We start from the raw sequence: 14,913 nt of genomic DNA, 5'->3' as shown, positions 1-14,913 counted from the left end.
CTAGCCGTACTTCACTGGGGTCCACGCTGGAAATCCCCGGACAATAAGCTCAAGCGCATTGAGTTTCATATCGACAACACTACCGCTGTTACCTGGGCTAATCGGCGAGCCAGCAGACATCCAACGGCACAGATGTACAACAGACTACTCTCACTGGCAGAATTCCAGTACAAACTAGTGTGCACGGCATCACACATACCCGGCAAGCTCAATGTGATGGCAGACGCGGGATCGAGGGCCTGGAGTAACGCCGATCCCATCTCAACACTGTGGACTAACGTATCTAAATCGTGGTCACAGGACGCAATCAAGCCACCATTCGACGATCTATCGGCCGTTTGGGCTCAATGCTGCTCCGGCACTCCCTGGCAGGCGCTACCAGTACCAAGTATCGTCAGCACTGGAAGCAATGGTGCAGATTTACACAGCAGATGGGGTGGAATCGGTGGCTCACTGCAACAAACGCCTCCCGTCGACTAGGATATTTCGCTACTTCATGCTGGGCACAAGGCGCCAACCAAGAGTTCAAGGGCAACCAACACAGTACCATCATGCTGAAGCTCGCCAGTATTAAATGGTTCCACCGGCGGTATCGCGATATACAGCTCGTATCATCTCCGCGGTTGAGTATGCTACTCCAGGGCATCAAACGACTGTCGCTTCCCAAGAGGAAAAAGCAACCAATCACTACGCCATTTCTACACCTGCTTCACCGCACCCTCGACTTGTCTCGGCCGCATCACCAGCTTCTGTGGGGCAGCGTCCTGATCGGCTACTTCTTCATGCTACGAAGGTCGGAGTATCTGCAGATCGGCAAGCAACGTCACTTTTACTGCCTCAAAAATGACAACGTGTATTTCTCAGACAAACACGGCAAGCGGGTCAAGCAGTCCAAGGCCTCTGCCGTCACGATGGGACTAGAAGGCGCAAAAACTGATCAGTTTGGACGAGGCTCGTGGAGAACCATGCATTCATCGGGAGATGATCTAATCTGCCCGGTCCGAGGGCTGAGCCACATCAGGCAGGCCCGCAAGAAACTACACTGTGAATTGAACCCCTACCTGTGCGGGAATCTGACGGCGCTCGCAGTCTCAAACGCAATCAAGTGTACGGCACGACTTGCTGGAGTCCCTGAGCACGAGTACGCCACGCATTCACTTCGCATCGGTGGGGCGACAGCCCTCGTCGCGGGCGGGGCAGATCGGCTGGCCATAAAGCTACTCGGCAGATGGGCATCGAACTGCTTCGAAGAGTATCCTCGTCTTTCAGCAAAAGCGTCTATGGGGATGTCGAGAAGAATGGTGCTTCACAGAGAGTCAAGTCCACGGCGAACAATTTAACAACATGGGGCCGTCCACCGCGCCCTTCAACTCTCAATGAACACATTTTTCCCCAAGCCGGTTGCGTGATGGAAAGCGGAGGTATCCGTTGAGGCGGATACCTTTATTTCCGGAAGCATGAGGCTTCGCATCTTAGGTAACCACTCTGCCAACAATAGACATAGCGGTAGGCAGAAGCAGTGGAGAGAGAACCATTCGGGTTTTCTCCCAGCAGCACACAAGTCGACCCGCCTCACCGCGCCCTTCAACTCTCAATGAACACATTTTTCCCCAAGCCGGTTGCGTGATGGAAAAAAAGATAATTGCCATAATAGAGCGCCGTTACCCCATCGGCCACCTTACCACCACTACAATGGAGTGAGCATGCTGCATTGGCCAAGAAACTACATGTAGCACAACTAAGAACAGTCAGCCTACAAATGCTCTCACTCACTCATTTCCGGCATGTAGACACTACAAATCAGGTCAGCCAACGCACCCACCTATTAATACATCTCGACTTAAACTTCGCTCATTCTCCATTTTCCCTCCTGGTACCGCAAGTCCAAGTCTCCATTAGCTCCGATGCTGAACCTGTATCCTCCGGCCAACCACGCCGTGCACAACGGGGTCACGCTCAACTTTGCGCCGGATATCGACCACGCATGCCAAACCATCCACGACGCCTGCAAGGGGCTGGGCACGAACGAGAAGAACCTCATCGTCGCTCTCGGGACCAAGTCCGCAGACCAGCGGTACATCATCTCCGTCCGATACCAGCAACTGTACGGGAAGGAGCTCAAGAAGGTGCTCAAGGGGGAGACGTCGGGCCACTTCGGCCGCCTACTGCAGCTCATCTCCCGGCCACTACCAGAAGCCGAGGCTGCCATCATCCGCAAAGCCACCAAGGGGCTCGGGACCAAGGAGAAACTCATCTACCCCATCGTCATGGGGAGGACCAACGTAGAACTAGCCATCTTGAAGAGAACCTACTTCGATAAGTTCGGCCACGACCTGGGCTCCGTCCTAGACGGGGAGCTCAGTGGCGACCTGAAGAAGGTCATCTTGGCCGCTCTGCAGGCCCCGCTGGAGCAGTTCAACCCCGCCCTGCACACGCCGCAGAAGGCGGAGGCAGATGCGAAAGCGCTGTACAAGGCCGGACAAGGCCGCCTGGGCACGGACGAGCGCACGTTCATCGGTATCCTGGTGACGAGTCCACCGCAGCATTTGCGAGCGGTCAACGCGGCCTACGTGATGAAGCACAAGAACGACCTTATCAAGGCGGTGAAGAAGGAGTTTGGCGGGGACGCGGAGGACGCTCTGCTCTTCCTCGTTCGCATGGCGCTGGAGCCACTTGAGCTACTGTCGGAGCTGTTCGAGAAGACTATGAAGGGCTTCGGCACGGACGAAGACGCGCTGAGTGCGGCGCTTGTGCGCTACCAGTTGGTGCTGCGCGATATCTGCCCCGTGTACAAAAAGACGTACCGCAAGGAGCTCCGTGACCGCATCCACGGCGAGGTCAGCGGTGACTACAGGAAACTCTTGCTGGCCGTTTTCGACGCCCCGGGCTACTAACTGGCCGGGTACTTGTGGAGGTTGAGCAATGCTTCGTTGGTGTTGGCAATTTGTAGCCAAGATTGATCCTTGTAAGCTCAAAGCCCCAACACGATCATTAACTGTATCGCGCAGTTGCCAAGTGCTTCAAGTAATCCAACGTAATCGATCAAACAAAGGATGTGTTGGTGACAGCAGTTGACGGAGAACCCCTAACAATTTTGTATCCGCCAGACACGATATGTTGCCTGCTTTCATTTTCACGTCGTACAACGAGCATCATGACCTCGATGGAAGAGATTGGTGGTAAGGTGGCCTTCTATTTGATGTTTATGCGTTCTTTTCCCTATCTTGGAAGATCTCAAGCACCCGAGACAAAGTTGTGTTTTGATTTTCGTCAACCGTGATGCTACGACTTCAAAATATAACTCTGCAAATGCGAGTCCAAAATGCTAGTTTCCTCTCCAACAACTCAAGATCGGCGTTCACGTATTTGTGTACTCTTCACGGGCTTTTGCCTTCTGCTCGCCCTAATCGCAAACGACGATCTTTTTCGACGGTCAGACCTGGTCCACGACTGCCAGATTCAAGACGCTAGCGCTGTTCCTTGAGTACGAAGGAAACATGCAGAGGTTGCCGCGTAAACGCAATGGATTCCAATACAACGAAGGACGCTGTCTCAGGTCTCAAATCGAATGAACCGATTAAGCCGGTTCCCAAAGCCTTAGGTGTAATCTAACGATCGGCTATCTAATCATGAGCACAAGGTGGCACCCAGCAGTGTGGATCAATACCACCAGTCCGCAATCCACTCGTTTGAGCTCAAGCTCGTCAGCTGCTTGTTCGTCTCCAAATATGCGTCTCTACATTATTTTGATGGCGGCCGTCTTCAGCCAGCTCGCCACCTCCGGAACCCTCGCATCAAGCTCTCACCGAGTCCCGACGTCATCAATCACCTCGCTCGATGCTGAGCACAAATTTCCCGCCAATTACTTCACCGTCGACGGCAGGAGATCACTACGAGCCTCCAAGTCTATTGACGACGAAGAAAGAGTTATCCCGGCGATCTCAAAGTGGATGAAAACAACGTTTTGGCTCAATACCGGAAAGTCTGACGAGCACGTCAGGAAGACGCTGGGACTGGAGGGATTATCCGGAGCTTCTCTCAAGGCTTCCCCGAACTACGCGTACTACGAGCATTTCTTGTACGCCCTTGAAGGGCGGAAACTAGACGACATGCTGTCCAGAGAGGTTTCCACGCAAAGTGTATGGAACGAGAACAAGTTGGATGATATCCTTGCAGCCCAACTCAAGGACAGCGACGGCTTCAAGACGTACGCGCGTTATGTGACGATGTATGACGACAAGATGATCAGCTTAAGAAACAAGGACAAGGATGTCAATCTTGAATTTGGGAGTTCGACAGCGGAGAAGAATGCGAAGGTGGAGATCTGGATCTCGGCAGAGAGGCCTAGCTGGTACGTGCGGAAAGTGCTGAATCTCGATGTTCGATCTAAAAATGCGCGTCAGGGAAGTGAAAACTACAAGTACTACAAGAACTTCCTGCATGGTATTGAAGGGCGTAAGATGGACAGATGGCTGTCCGCGGGAGTCACCACGCACCAACTCTGGGGACTCTACCAGCTCGATGAAATGTCGTATACTCTTCTCAAAAAGAGGAGCTCGCTCATGTCGTACGTGCGGTATGCAACGATGTATGACGACGAAATGTTCAAGTTGAGCAGCAGCGGTAAGGAGGTCAAGATTGGCAGCGAAGCCAGCCCAGCAGAGATTAATATCAACGTGGAGATCTGGGCCTCGGCGAATAGACCAAAAGAGTACGTTGAGAAAATACTGGGCCTGGAGAAATCTGCGCTGACGACGAGTCCAAACTACCCGTACTACGAGAGATTCTTGCAGTTACTGGCAAAAGAAGCAAATTAACACTACGTAAGACATACTCGACGTTACCAGCATTTGTGATTCATATCCGTTTAACATCAGCACTGGAATTCGCTGTCGAGGGGCGAGCATTGAGCAAATCCAGCTGGTCTGCTGTCAGAATCGGGGCGTTCTCGTAGCAAATACTTGAGAACCCCGCCGACTGCCACACCATAGGGGGCGAGACGTCTCCTGACAAGTGGACACGCGCAAAGTCCATTTCTCCCAATGACTTCGTGTCGTCGACTGCGTATCTGCCCTGGCATTCCGAGCTTTGCGTAGAAAGCGATCCTGGTACCCAATGGGATGCCTGACCAATCTGCCGCTCGACTTTTGTTGTCCCAGCAGCCAGTCAGCGAGTAGCACCGTTGCGCCGTGCTGAATGAAAACGTTTTTGAAGCATCTGTAGGTCAACTGTGAAGGCTTCCGAGGGTACGGAAGGTCAATTTTCGTGAATCTTAGGTCGATTTTTATTGTTAAGATGGTTCTTTGTTTGCAATATTTCTAGGATGTTTTCTTGTTGCTTGGCTTGTGCCGCTACTCGTATTGTTACACCTACTTCTGGGCCAAGAACGCGTGCTCAGCGAGCTCTAATGCCGTCGCTCGCTCTGTTTCCAGCAACGTAAACAGTCAGTAGTGCATAGGAAACATCGCTGCACGAGTAGGTCGGTTACCTTCCGGGTCGATACAGAAGCAGCGCCGGAGAAACGATCTCGCGTCGGGCGATAAATGCTCAGGCAGCGGCGGTGGAGAAGTAGCCATCGCGATGGTGTACATGACTGCGAGGCCGTTATGACAGTGCGGCCACGGATGTTTTGCCGTCGCCATTTCAATCACGGTCGCTCCGATACTCCAAATGTCCGCCTTGTATCCATGGCCAGTTTGCTTCACTATCTCGGGCGCCATCCACGGAATGGAGCCCCGAATCGAGCGCAGAGATTCCTCCAGACTCGTAGTCAACATCTGCGGGATTTGCTTCGAACAACCGAAGTCAGCTAGCTTGGACACGCCTTGCTCGTTCACCAAGACGTTGGCGCCTGAAAAATGACAGCACCATAAGAGAATATCACTCGAGAAACCCGAGTTTACCCAGCTAACCTTTGATGTCGCGGTGGATGATGCCCATTTGATGCAGATAAATGACCCCGTGCACGATTTGCCGAGTGAATATCCGAATAAGGTCTTCACTGAAGGCGTCGAACTGCTTAAGCATACTGATTCGCAGCATGGACAAGTCAGCGACTTTCAAGAGCAGGAGGATGATCCAGTATTGGCGGCCACGCACCTGGCTATCGACCCACCCGGAACGTACTCCATGAAAATGAAGAAATGGTTTGCCGCTCTGTGGCTCCCCTTGTAGCTAGACACGGAGGGAAAATACATTAGAGCTAGCCGTGCTGAGCAGAGCGCACAAAGGACGCTGAACACACCGAACAATGTGCTTGTGGCTGAGATTATTCATGACTTCGATCTCCTCGCCGAGTTTCTGCATCTGGGTGACCTGGTCGGCGTTGGGGCTGGAGTGGATCTCAATTTCCTTCAGTGCAAAGAGCTCGCCTGTAGAAATGTTCAGGCCTTTGTAGACCTGACGTACCACAAGAGTATGAAGGGTTAAAGCCTGTAGTGCTGCCAGCGCAACGTACGTCGTACCTTTCCAAAGGTACCCTCGCCAATGAGCTCACCCCGCTTCCACTGCGTAATCGGGTTACGGCCAGAAAAGTTTGTTTCTGCCTCCACTTGCTGGTTGTTTGTCCGCTCTGTTGCTGCTCGTCGAAGGGAAGTGTCTGGTAACGACGAGAACGGCGACCGTCCGATCCGTGGCGATGTCGAGCGTGTGAGAGACATCGACTTTGGGATATCCAGCGCTGACAGAGCTGCTAGATGTGGGTGCGTCGCATTCAGCTGCGAAACCATTTCTCGAGCCGTTGGAGGCTGGGTTTGCGTACTACCTTTAGCCCCCAAAGACTGCATCCTGCTGTGGCTGACTGGCTTGGCTTGCTCCACGCCGGACCCTGAGAAGATAATCGCGTCCGGTAAGCGTTTGCTCTTGGAAGCGTTCCCCCACAGTCCAAAGTTCGACATGGCTTTGGCTTCGACCTGCTCTTCCTCGGCCGGTTGCCCGTGTGCTTCCGAGTTGTTGTGTGATACGTGGCCGTGTGCGTCCCAGTGGATCTCGTCGCTCTCGTCGCTGCTGTATCCATGCTGCTGGTCGTCATCGCTGCCCCTCGCAGCAGTCTCTGGCTTTTCACACAGCTCTGCGAGTCCTTCCGGGTCCGTAGCGGATCTCACCCGCTCGAGGTCTTTCAGGACATGAGCCGAGATGGAGAAACTGCTGCTGCGTTGCAGAAGACTGTCATTGTTCCCAGGTCCATTGTTGTTGTTGTTGCAGTCGGCGCTATACAGTCGTTGCCTGCTTTCAGGCCTCCGTCCGGACGGTGCTCGAGGCGTCAGCGCGTTTGGCGCCGAGAGCAGCGCTCCGTCGGCCAGAGAGAGGTGTTTGAGCCTCAGATTGCGTCCGCTCGAGCTGCGGTGCATCTCCACCACTGGCGATTGGCGCAAAGCATCCACCGCTCGATGACTCAATGGCGCGCCACTGGTACCTGCAGGTTCATTGTCCGATCCGGACGCGGACATGGCACCCTTTCGCCTCTCGCTCGATCCGTCGGATTCGGTCGTGCTCGAGTCGTCGTGGGGCGTCCGTTGCACTGCAGCAGACACTTTGGCGTCCTCTTCGTCCAGGGAAGCCGCCACACTTGGAGCAGATCCGCCCTTCATCGAGAGACTGCGGTATCGGAGCCCAATCCGCGGCAAACAGGCGACTTGGCCGCTGGAGGCGCAGCTTGAAGTGATCTGCTGGGCGGGCGCGCGTCGGTTCAAGCGCATTTCGGTTAGCTGCGACTTGACACGCATCCGCCACGCTTGACACGAAATGGCTTCATTTACGACAATGCCGGAGCGTTGGCTAGCGCTACCAGTACAATGTGAAGCTGCCTACGTTGCAGAAGCATTGGCGATGATACCTGCCTCTCCGCTGCCACTTGACGAACTATTGTTCACGATGGCGCTTTCCTCACAAATGTCCACTAGTCCGTTCACAGGGTAGACGCTGTACTGCCAGACCATGAAGGAGCTCGTCTTGCCCTTGAAGCCCACGGTGGAGAACTCGAGCGCCCAGGAGGATTTGTCGTACCCTTTGACGTACGAACCTGTGCAGCCGTCGCCGTCGTAGAAAACGAGGCGCCCGTCACTGGCGAGGTCCTCCCACGACACGAACGCGGCCTTGTTGTCGAAGCACGACATGGAGTAGCACCGCTGAGTCTCGTCGGCCGAGTAGTTGATGTGCTCGGCGGAGAGGCTCGCACTGGTGGAGAACACCAGCCGCGCGGCGTCGACGAGCGACAAGATGAGTGTCAAGGTGGTGATTGTCAGGAGCACCACCTGCATCGCTCGTGTGCGGTTGTCGATGAATCTCGAAATGAACTCGAAATGAACACGAGGGGAAAAGCTTCTTTTCATGTCGCCACCGGCTACTTTCTATTACCGGTGGCTTTTTTCCATGAGTGCAGTTACATTGTATTTCGATGACTATTATTGATTTCGTAGCTGTACGAAATTGATGTAGCGTTCAAATGAGGATGCACAGAGACGAAAGGGCAAGAAGTGCACGTTTTGGAAACTGATTGGAATTTTACATAGAAATTACTTGATAATATCATACTTTATCTGACGATATGTTCTCTATGAAATCTCTGCTCGGCGGAGCGGAGGCGATGTTCACTTCGCATTTGCCATGCGAGCTCTCAGGCACATTCGCTCCGCCGTCAACGATGCCTACGACGGCATCCGGCGCCTTCGACAACAGCTTCGCGATGCTGAAGAGACGATCCGACGCCAAGCGCGCGAGATCGATATGCTAACGACCTCGCTGCGCCGGATCAGACAGGGCCGCGAGCTGGTCTCTGAATCCGCTTCCGACACGGAGGACGAAGAGATGTGGGGCTTTCCATCGCCGCGCCGACCAAGGACACCGGAATTCGTCGACAACTTCAACTCCACCACGCCAAGCCCAAATCTTGCAGGCTATTATAGCCAATCAAGCGACGACGAATCTGAGGATAGCGATTGATTCTGATTGGGTTGTAGCCAGAAAATTTCATTCATTGCAAATTTCATTTTGTTCGTTTCAGTACATTGTAGGGTAGTAACGTTTAAGTCAAATTTCTTTCTGGCGTTAAAAAATTATCTGTGCTGCTTACAATGCGGTTTCTACTAAATCCAGATAATATACCACAAAGAATTTTCTGAAGCTCAATAACTGAAAACAAATGACATTCGTGCGCTATCCTTCCAATATAGAGCGCCTTTGCAGCTGACGTCTCCGTCGGCTGCTCACGCTGACATGCGTTTGTGTTCTCTCGTTGGAGTCTTGCTCACTTTCAAATTAGCCTCAAAGCAGTCTGCCTATAGACTAACCGCTCAAGTTCCAACCGATCCAGCCACAACAGAAGCCTCCCACCACATCAGCTTTCCGCATCTTCCCTTGCTGTCAAGTTGCTCCGCTTGTTGTGACCCGCTAGGCTCCATACGCTCGCGTAGAGCTCAAAGAAGGCATTCCCGCCGGTTGGTGTCAGCTATCAGCAGCGACGTCCCCAACACTCAACCGGCGACGGCCGTACCCTCGCAATCACCGCCCCGTGTCAGTGATGCTCAAAGTAGTTCACGGCGGTCACTGTCGTCAAGCAGCAGCGACATTCCCACGACTCAACCCGCTACCACGGTGCCCTCGCCATTGCTTCAAAGTGCGCGTGAAGATAGTAGTACACCGACTCCGACTAGCCAACCTGTGATAGCTTCGTCATCCAGCGAAAGCGAGGACTTTGCATGTGAAGTAACCCCGCGACGACAACCACCTGCATCAATTGGAAGCAGTGGCAGCGGTAATGAACTGTTGCAGAGCCATACAAGCGCAAGTGCTGCTGAACTATCGGCTAGTGACAGCAATTATTCGTACGCGAGTGGTGGCGAAGAACACGAAGGTGTATCTCTCGTAGCGAGCATGGAATCCGGATCCAGCATACCTCACAGTCGAGAAGAGTTTGTTCACCCAGTCACATTCATAACGAAGGCCGAAGCCCGGGCGCAGCTCGACGGGTTGGAGAACGCTCGATTTTCTGTAACCGGCAACAGTCGCTTCTCCACGCGATTGTCGTGTACAACTCATGTTGATTGCACTGCAGAAGCTCGAATTAAGAAAGAGCGCAACGGACAGTTCCGCCTTTTTCGAAGTGGGATTCACACTACCGCAAAAGTGGCTGTGATGGCGCAGCGCACTGGCATCCACAAGCCGTTCCTTTCGGAGATTGACAACCTACTTCTTGGTGGTCAGGGCCCGCGTCAGTGCTTGATCACACTGCAAACAAAGTACATCGACAATGAAGATACATTGACTTTGCTGCCTTCAGTTACACAACTGAAAAACCGAGCGCATAAACTCCGAAAGCGAGGTGATTTTGACATTACGACATATGCAGACATCATGGAGTGGGCATCGCCAAGAATGTGCTTTACCAAGACCACATTTTTCAAGGATATGAGGTACTTTGTGGAGGATGACGCGCTCCGGGTTAGCCACCAGCCCTTGCAATACCAGAACGAACTGCTCGTTTTAGACATCTTTACGGACGCATTGGAGATTGGACAGACTTCCGTGGGGATTATCTTCACATCGAGGCGATTATTTCGAACGGTTACTCGCATGTTGTTGGGCCAACGGAAAGAAGTACTCATGGCCACCGATGGAACGTACAAGCTTCATTTTGGTGGTTGGACCCTTGTCTCCTTCGGAACATATGGAGTGAGATATACTGCAACACACCAATATCAGCAAAAGTTTTACCCGGCTGCGTTCATGTTCGTTCGGACTGAGACCGCGTACGCATACGTTCGACTTTTTACAGTCGTCAAGGATCGCACCAAGGAATTTTTCGGGGGAATCCTGGACGTACCGTTTGGATCAATGGATCATTCTTCGGAGATTGCAAATGCATTCCGCCAGGTGTGGCCGGACATTAAGCTGTTGAACTGTTGGCCACATTTGGATCGAAATGCTCGACGAAAGAAGAGCCTTCTAACAGACTCTGACCGCTACGAGAACATCATCAAGCCGCAGCTCGACTATCTGAGTCTGTCGCGGTCGTTCGACCAATTCGAAGCACTATCTAACCTGGTAACATCGAATTGGGCTGCTCTAGGGGAAACGGAATACGCTCATTGGTTAGAGGACCAATACCTCGTTGATCCGTGGGATCTGTGGTTCTACACAGCCAGTGACGAGCCTGGGATCGTGCCCAACCAAAACCCAATAGAGTCCCATCATCACGCCATCAAAGCAAGTAGTGTCATGCACCTTCGCGCTGCTACTGGCCATGTATTAGCCGGGACGTTGCCAAGAATTCTAACGCAATGCGCCATGGACTTTGGCTCGGAAATCATATGTCACTACGCAAGTGGCCCGGTCGGAGCAGAGATACTCCAAGCTGCAATGAACCTTTGTGCTCATGAGAACCACTTTCCGAAGCACCGAGGAAAATCGAAACGAGCAATCCTTTGCATCGGCGAGTACTACTTCAACGCTGATTACTACGTGGTTCAAGATGACAACGTGCACGGTCTTAACGTCGATACAGCACGAACAAAGCTGTATAAGCGTTCTCTCGGCGGAAATATGAGAGCACACGAGAAGATCGAAAACGTTCAGCTTCGATATCTATCTCTCCACCGCGTGACAATTCTCGAGCGAGTGTCGTTTGAGCATAACTGGGATTCTCCGTCTTGGTGTGTGGATGAAATCAAGACAATTCGCCAAAAGTTCAAATGCGACTGCAAGTCGTTTTACCAATCTGGATGGCTGTGCGCACACGTACTAGCTTGTTTAAAGCTAGTGGACGCAGTGGATTTGAGCGCAATGCTCCGGGGTTTGCCAACTCGTAGACCGCCTGGGCGTCCTCGAAAGAAAGCTAAGTGTCTGGAACGCGACGGTCTCAGGAGGTCACAATATAGTATGACCGCACTGATCAAGAGATTAGTCGATAAGCCCGCGAGTGTTATCAACTGGAGTGTTCTGGGAACCTGGACCAACACAGGTGACGATGGTGTTGAAATCAGTCGGGACTTCGTCGGAACAATCAAGCCACCGTTTTTGCGCGGTGGTAAACGTCACTGGGATGTGGATTTTCACGAAATTGAGAAAGAGGAAGAATATGAGGCTGAAGAGCTTGCCACTATGATCAACTACTCGTTTCGGATGGGGCACATCATTGTTCGAAGCTGATCGGTAAGTAGTGTGTGCACTACCGCGTCTACATTTGTATGCCTGCATTTCATTCAAAGCAAAAAACTCAGAAAAAGAAGATAAAACAGAAAACACTAGAAAAAAGGAGTTGTTCCACCCACCTCTCCAAAAAAATCTTGTGTTAAAATCTGACATACAATTTAGCCGGTGGCATACAATAACACCGGTGGCATACAATATCACCCTCCGCATGGAAAATAGCTGGCGGGGAATAAAAAGAAACCGAAAATGCACGCAATAAAAAATAGCCGATGAAAGCATGAAAAAAAACCGCCCCCGAACACGAGGATGCTGCGTTGCTGCTTGATTCGTCTGTGATGAAAGTGCTCGGTCATCAAAGGGGGCAAAGGGAGGCAGCCCCCCACGATGTCGCGAGCTTTGCTTGCCCCAGCTCATCCTGTCGACTTGACGGAATAGTCGTGTTTGTGCACTTCCAGCTCACAATTCCAAGTGATCTCCAGGCAGCAAGTGAACTGCGACTCCATGGCAGTGCAGTCCAAGTCAAGTGCAGTCGCCAGCGTCAGCGCGTTGGTCGGGTTGGCGTTAGCGATCCGTGAAAATGGACGTCGGAAGGTCAATTCTTCATATCAAGAGTCGGCGTCCGTGACGGCGCGAAAGCAACCTGGTCAACTGAAGGCGGCGGTGAATGGCGACTTCTACCGTCGGTTCCTTCGCCTGTTCCGAGTGATTGTGCCTGGCCCATTCACGGCTGAAGTGGGGTTTGCAGCGTTGGTGGCCGTCATGCTGGCGGCCAAAACGTCCTTCGACGTCACGGTGCTGCACCTGTTCACGTCCATCGAGCGAGCTATCGTGTCTCGCTCGCAGCAGGATTTCATGCGCCAGCTGCGTCGCTTCATGGCGGTCATGCTGCCCATGTCGTGCGTCAATTGTCTGCTGAAGTACGGCCAAACCGAGTTGAGTCTGCGTTTCCGGGCGAGACTGACCCAGCACCTGTACGACCAGTACCTCCAGGGCTTCGTGTACTACAAGGTGGCCAACCTGGACAGCCGCGTCTCCAACACTGATCAGCTGCTGACGGTCGACGTCGAACGCTTTAGCAACTCAGTGACGGAGCTCTACTTGAACGTGTCCAAGCCCCTACTGGATATCGCCATATACTCCGCTAAGTTGACATCGTCCGTTGGTGTTCAGGCTCCCGCGATCATGTTGAGCTACTTAATGACGTCGGGGGTGTTCCTCACGTGGTTGAGGCAGCCAATGGGCCGCTTCACGACTGCAGAGCAACAGGCGGAAGGCGCCTTTCGCTTCATGAACTCGCGGCTGACCACGCACAGTGAGGAGATCGCCTTCTACAATGGGAACGCCCGGGAGAAAGGCATCCTGGACGAGTCGTTCCACCGGCTAATCGATCGGATCCGTTCGGGTCGACAGTTCCGAATCGCGGTGGGTGCCATTGACACCATCGTGGCCAAGTACCTGGCGATTGTGGTCGGCTACTACGTCGTCTCCAAGCCGTTCATGGATCCTTCGGGTGCGCGGCTCGCTGGCTTGACGTATGCAGAGCGCATGGAGGACTACTTTCGGTCGGGCAAGATGATGGTCAACTTGGCAGAGGCCACAGGACGCCTGGTACTGTCGGGTCGGGAGCTCACGCGCCTCGCCAGCTTCACCGCTCGGATCACGGAGCTCATGGACGTCTTAGCGGACCTCAGCGATGGCAATTGCCAGCGCTCCCTTGTGGAGACTGACGCTGTCAAACCGAAGCTTGCGCTGCAGTGGACGACGGGGGAGCTGCATTATTGTGACCATGTGATCCAGTTCGAGAATGTGCCTTTGGTGGCTCCGAACGGAGACGTGCTGGTCTCGTCACTCAACCTGAAGGTCACGACTGGGATGAACGTTGTGGTCGCGGGGCCGAATGGATGTGGGAAGAGCTCGCTGTTCCGGACTTTGGGCGAGCTCTGGCCGCTTTGTGGGGGCAAGTTGACCAAACCGCGGCGCAGCGGACTGTTCTACATCCCTCAACGTCCGTATCTGACCTTGGGGAGTCTCCGTGACCAGGTGCTCTACCCTCACTCGCGGAACGACTTCCACGCAGCAGGCCACTGCGATGAGGACCTCATGCACTTCCTCGAGAAGGTTCAGCTGCGCCACTTAGTCGAACGCGAAGGCGGCTGGGATGTTGTGCGCGACTGGACGGACGTGTTGTCAGGTGGGGAGAAGCAACGGCTGGCTATGGCGCGCTTGCTCTACCACAAGCCGCAGTTCGCCATCTTGGACGAGTGCACTTCGGCCGTGAGCGTCGACGTCGAAGGTGCAATGTACAGCTACTGTCGCGAGCAGAACATCACGCTGTTTACAGTGTCGCATCGCAGGTCGCTGTGGAAGTATCACGAGTTTGTTCTCCAGGTGAGTGCTGCACTATTGTAAAATGACGTGACTGCAGGGCTGACGCTTGGTTATCGTTGTTTGACATGAACAGTTTGATGGACGAGGCAACTACCAGTTCAAACGAATCGAAGAAGTCGATGGCATCTTTGGCTCGTGACTCAGAGGCGAGAATTGCGATCAAAGCACGAGTCTGTATCAAAACGGGTAAAGCTTGGAGCTCGCGTAGTTTGGGCCGTCACTTACGTGATCGTCGATACGCGCACCCAACCGCAGCCAATTTGTGTGGAATATCTCTTGCATTTGCTATTGCTTGCTTTGTGCAGACTTGGTCGGCGCTATCGGTGGGTACTCGGTTTGGTCTCCATCTCTGGGCCGCTGACAGGCCCAACGGTGACA

At 53.2% G+C, this 14,913-nt stretch overlaps 4 protein-coding genes across 4 annotated transcripts; 2 read left to right on the top strand and 2 right to left on the bottom strand.

Moving 5' to 3' along the window:
• Positions 1-3,629: 3,629 nt before the first annotated feature.
• KRP23_97 (Secreted RxLR effector protein) lies at positions 3,630-4,817 on the top strand (the record flags this gene model as incomplete). The annotated part of the gene is made up of 1 exon (XM_067895847.1): positions 3,630-4,817. The coding sequence occupies one exon, from the start codon at positions 3,630-3,632 to the stop codon at positions 4,815-4,817; it is 1,188 nt and encodes a 395-aa protein (XP_067750652.1).
• A 552-nt stretch (positions 4,818-5,369) lies between these two features.
• Positions 5,370-7,724, bottom strand: KRP23_96 (Mitogen-activated protein kinase kinase kinase 2; the record flags this gene model as incomplete). The annotated part of the gene is made up of 6 exons (XM_067895096.1): positions 5,370-5,422; positions 5,489-5,851; positions 5,913-6,028; positions 6,100-6,174; positions 6,245-6,399; positions 6,465-7,724. The coding sequence occupies 6 exons, from the start codon at positions 7,722-7,724 to the stop codon at positions 5,370-5,372; spliced, it is 2,022 nt and encodes a 673-aa protein (XP_067750651.1).
• Positions 7,725-7,805: 81 nt separating this feature from the next.
• On the bottom strand, positions 7,806-8,258 carry KRP23_95 (uncharacterized protein; the record flags this gene model as incomplete). Its single annotated transcript, XM_067894982.1, has 1 exon — positions 7,806-8,258. The coding sequence occupies one exon, from the start codon at positions 8,256-8,258 to the stop codon at positions 7,806-7,808; it is 453 nt and encodes a 150-aa protein (XP_067750650.1).
• Positions 8,259-12,648: 4,390 nt separating this feature from the next.
• Positions 12,649-14,674, top strand: KRP23_94 (ATP-binding cassette sub-family D member 3; the record flags this gene model as incomplete). Its single annotated transcript, XM_067894872.1, has 2 exons — positions 12,649-14,535; positions 14,609-14,674. The coding sequence occupies 2 exons, from the start codon at positions 12,649-12,651 to the stop codon at positions 14,672-14,674; spliced, it is 1,953 nt and encodes a 650-aa protein (XP_067750649.1).
• Between the last annotated feature and the right edge of the window lie 239 nt (positions 14,675-14,913).

This window comes from Phytophthora ramorum (genome assembly GCF_020800215.1).
Source record: "Phytophthora ramorum isolate Pr-102 chromosome Unknown Phyram_PR-102_s0001, whole genome shotgun sequence".
Classification (NCBI taxonomy): domain Eukaryota; phylum Oomycota; class Peronosporomycetes; order Peronosporales; family Peronosporaceae; genus Phytophthora; species Phytophthora ramorum.
Note: the sequence above shows the minus strand (reverse complement) of the source record. Positions and strands in the feature narration are given on the sequence as shown.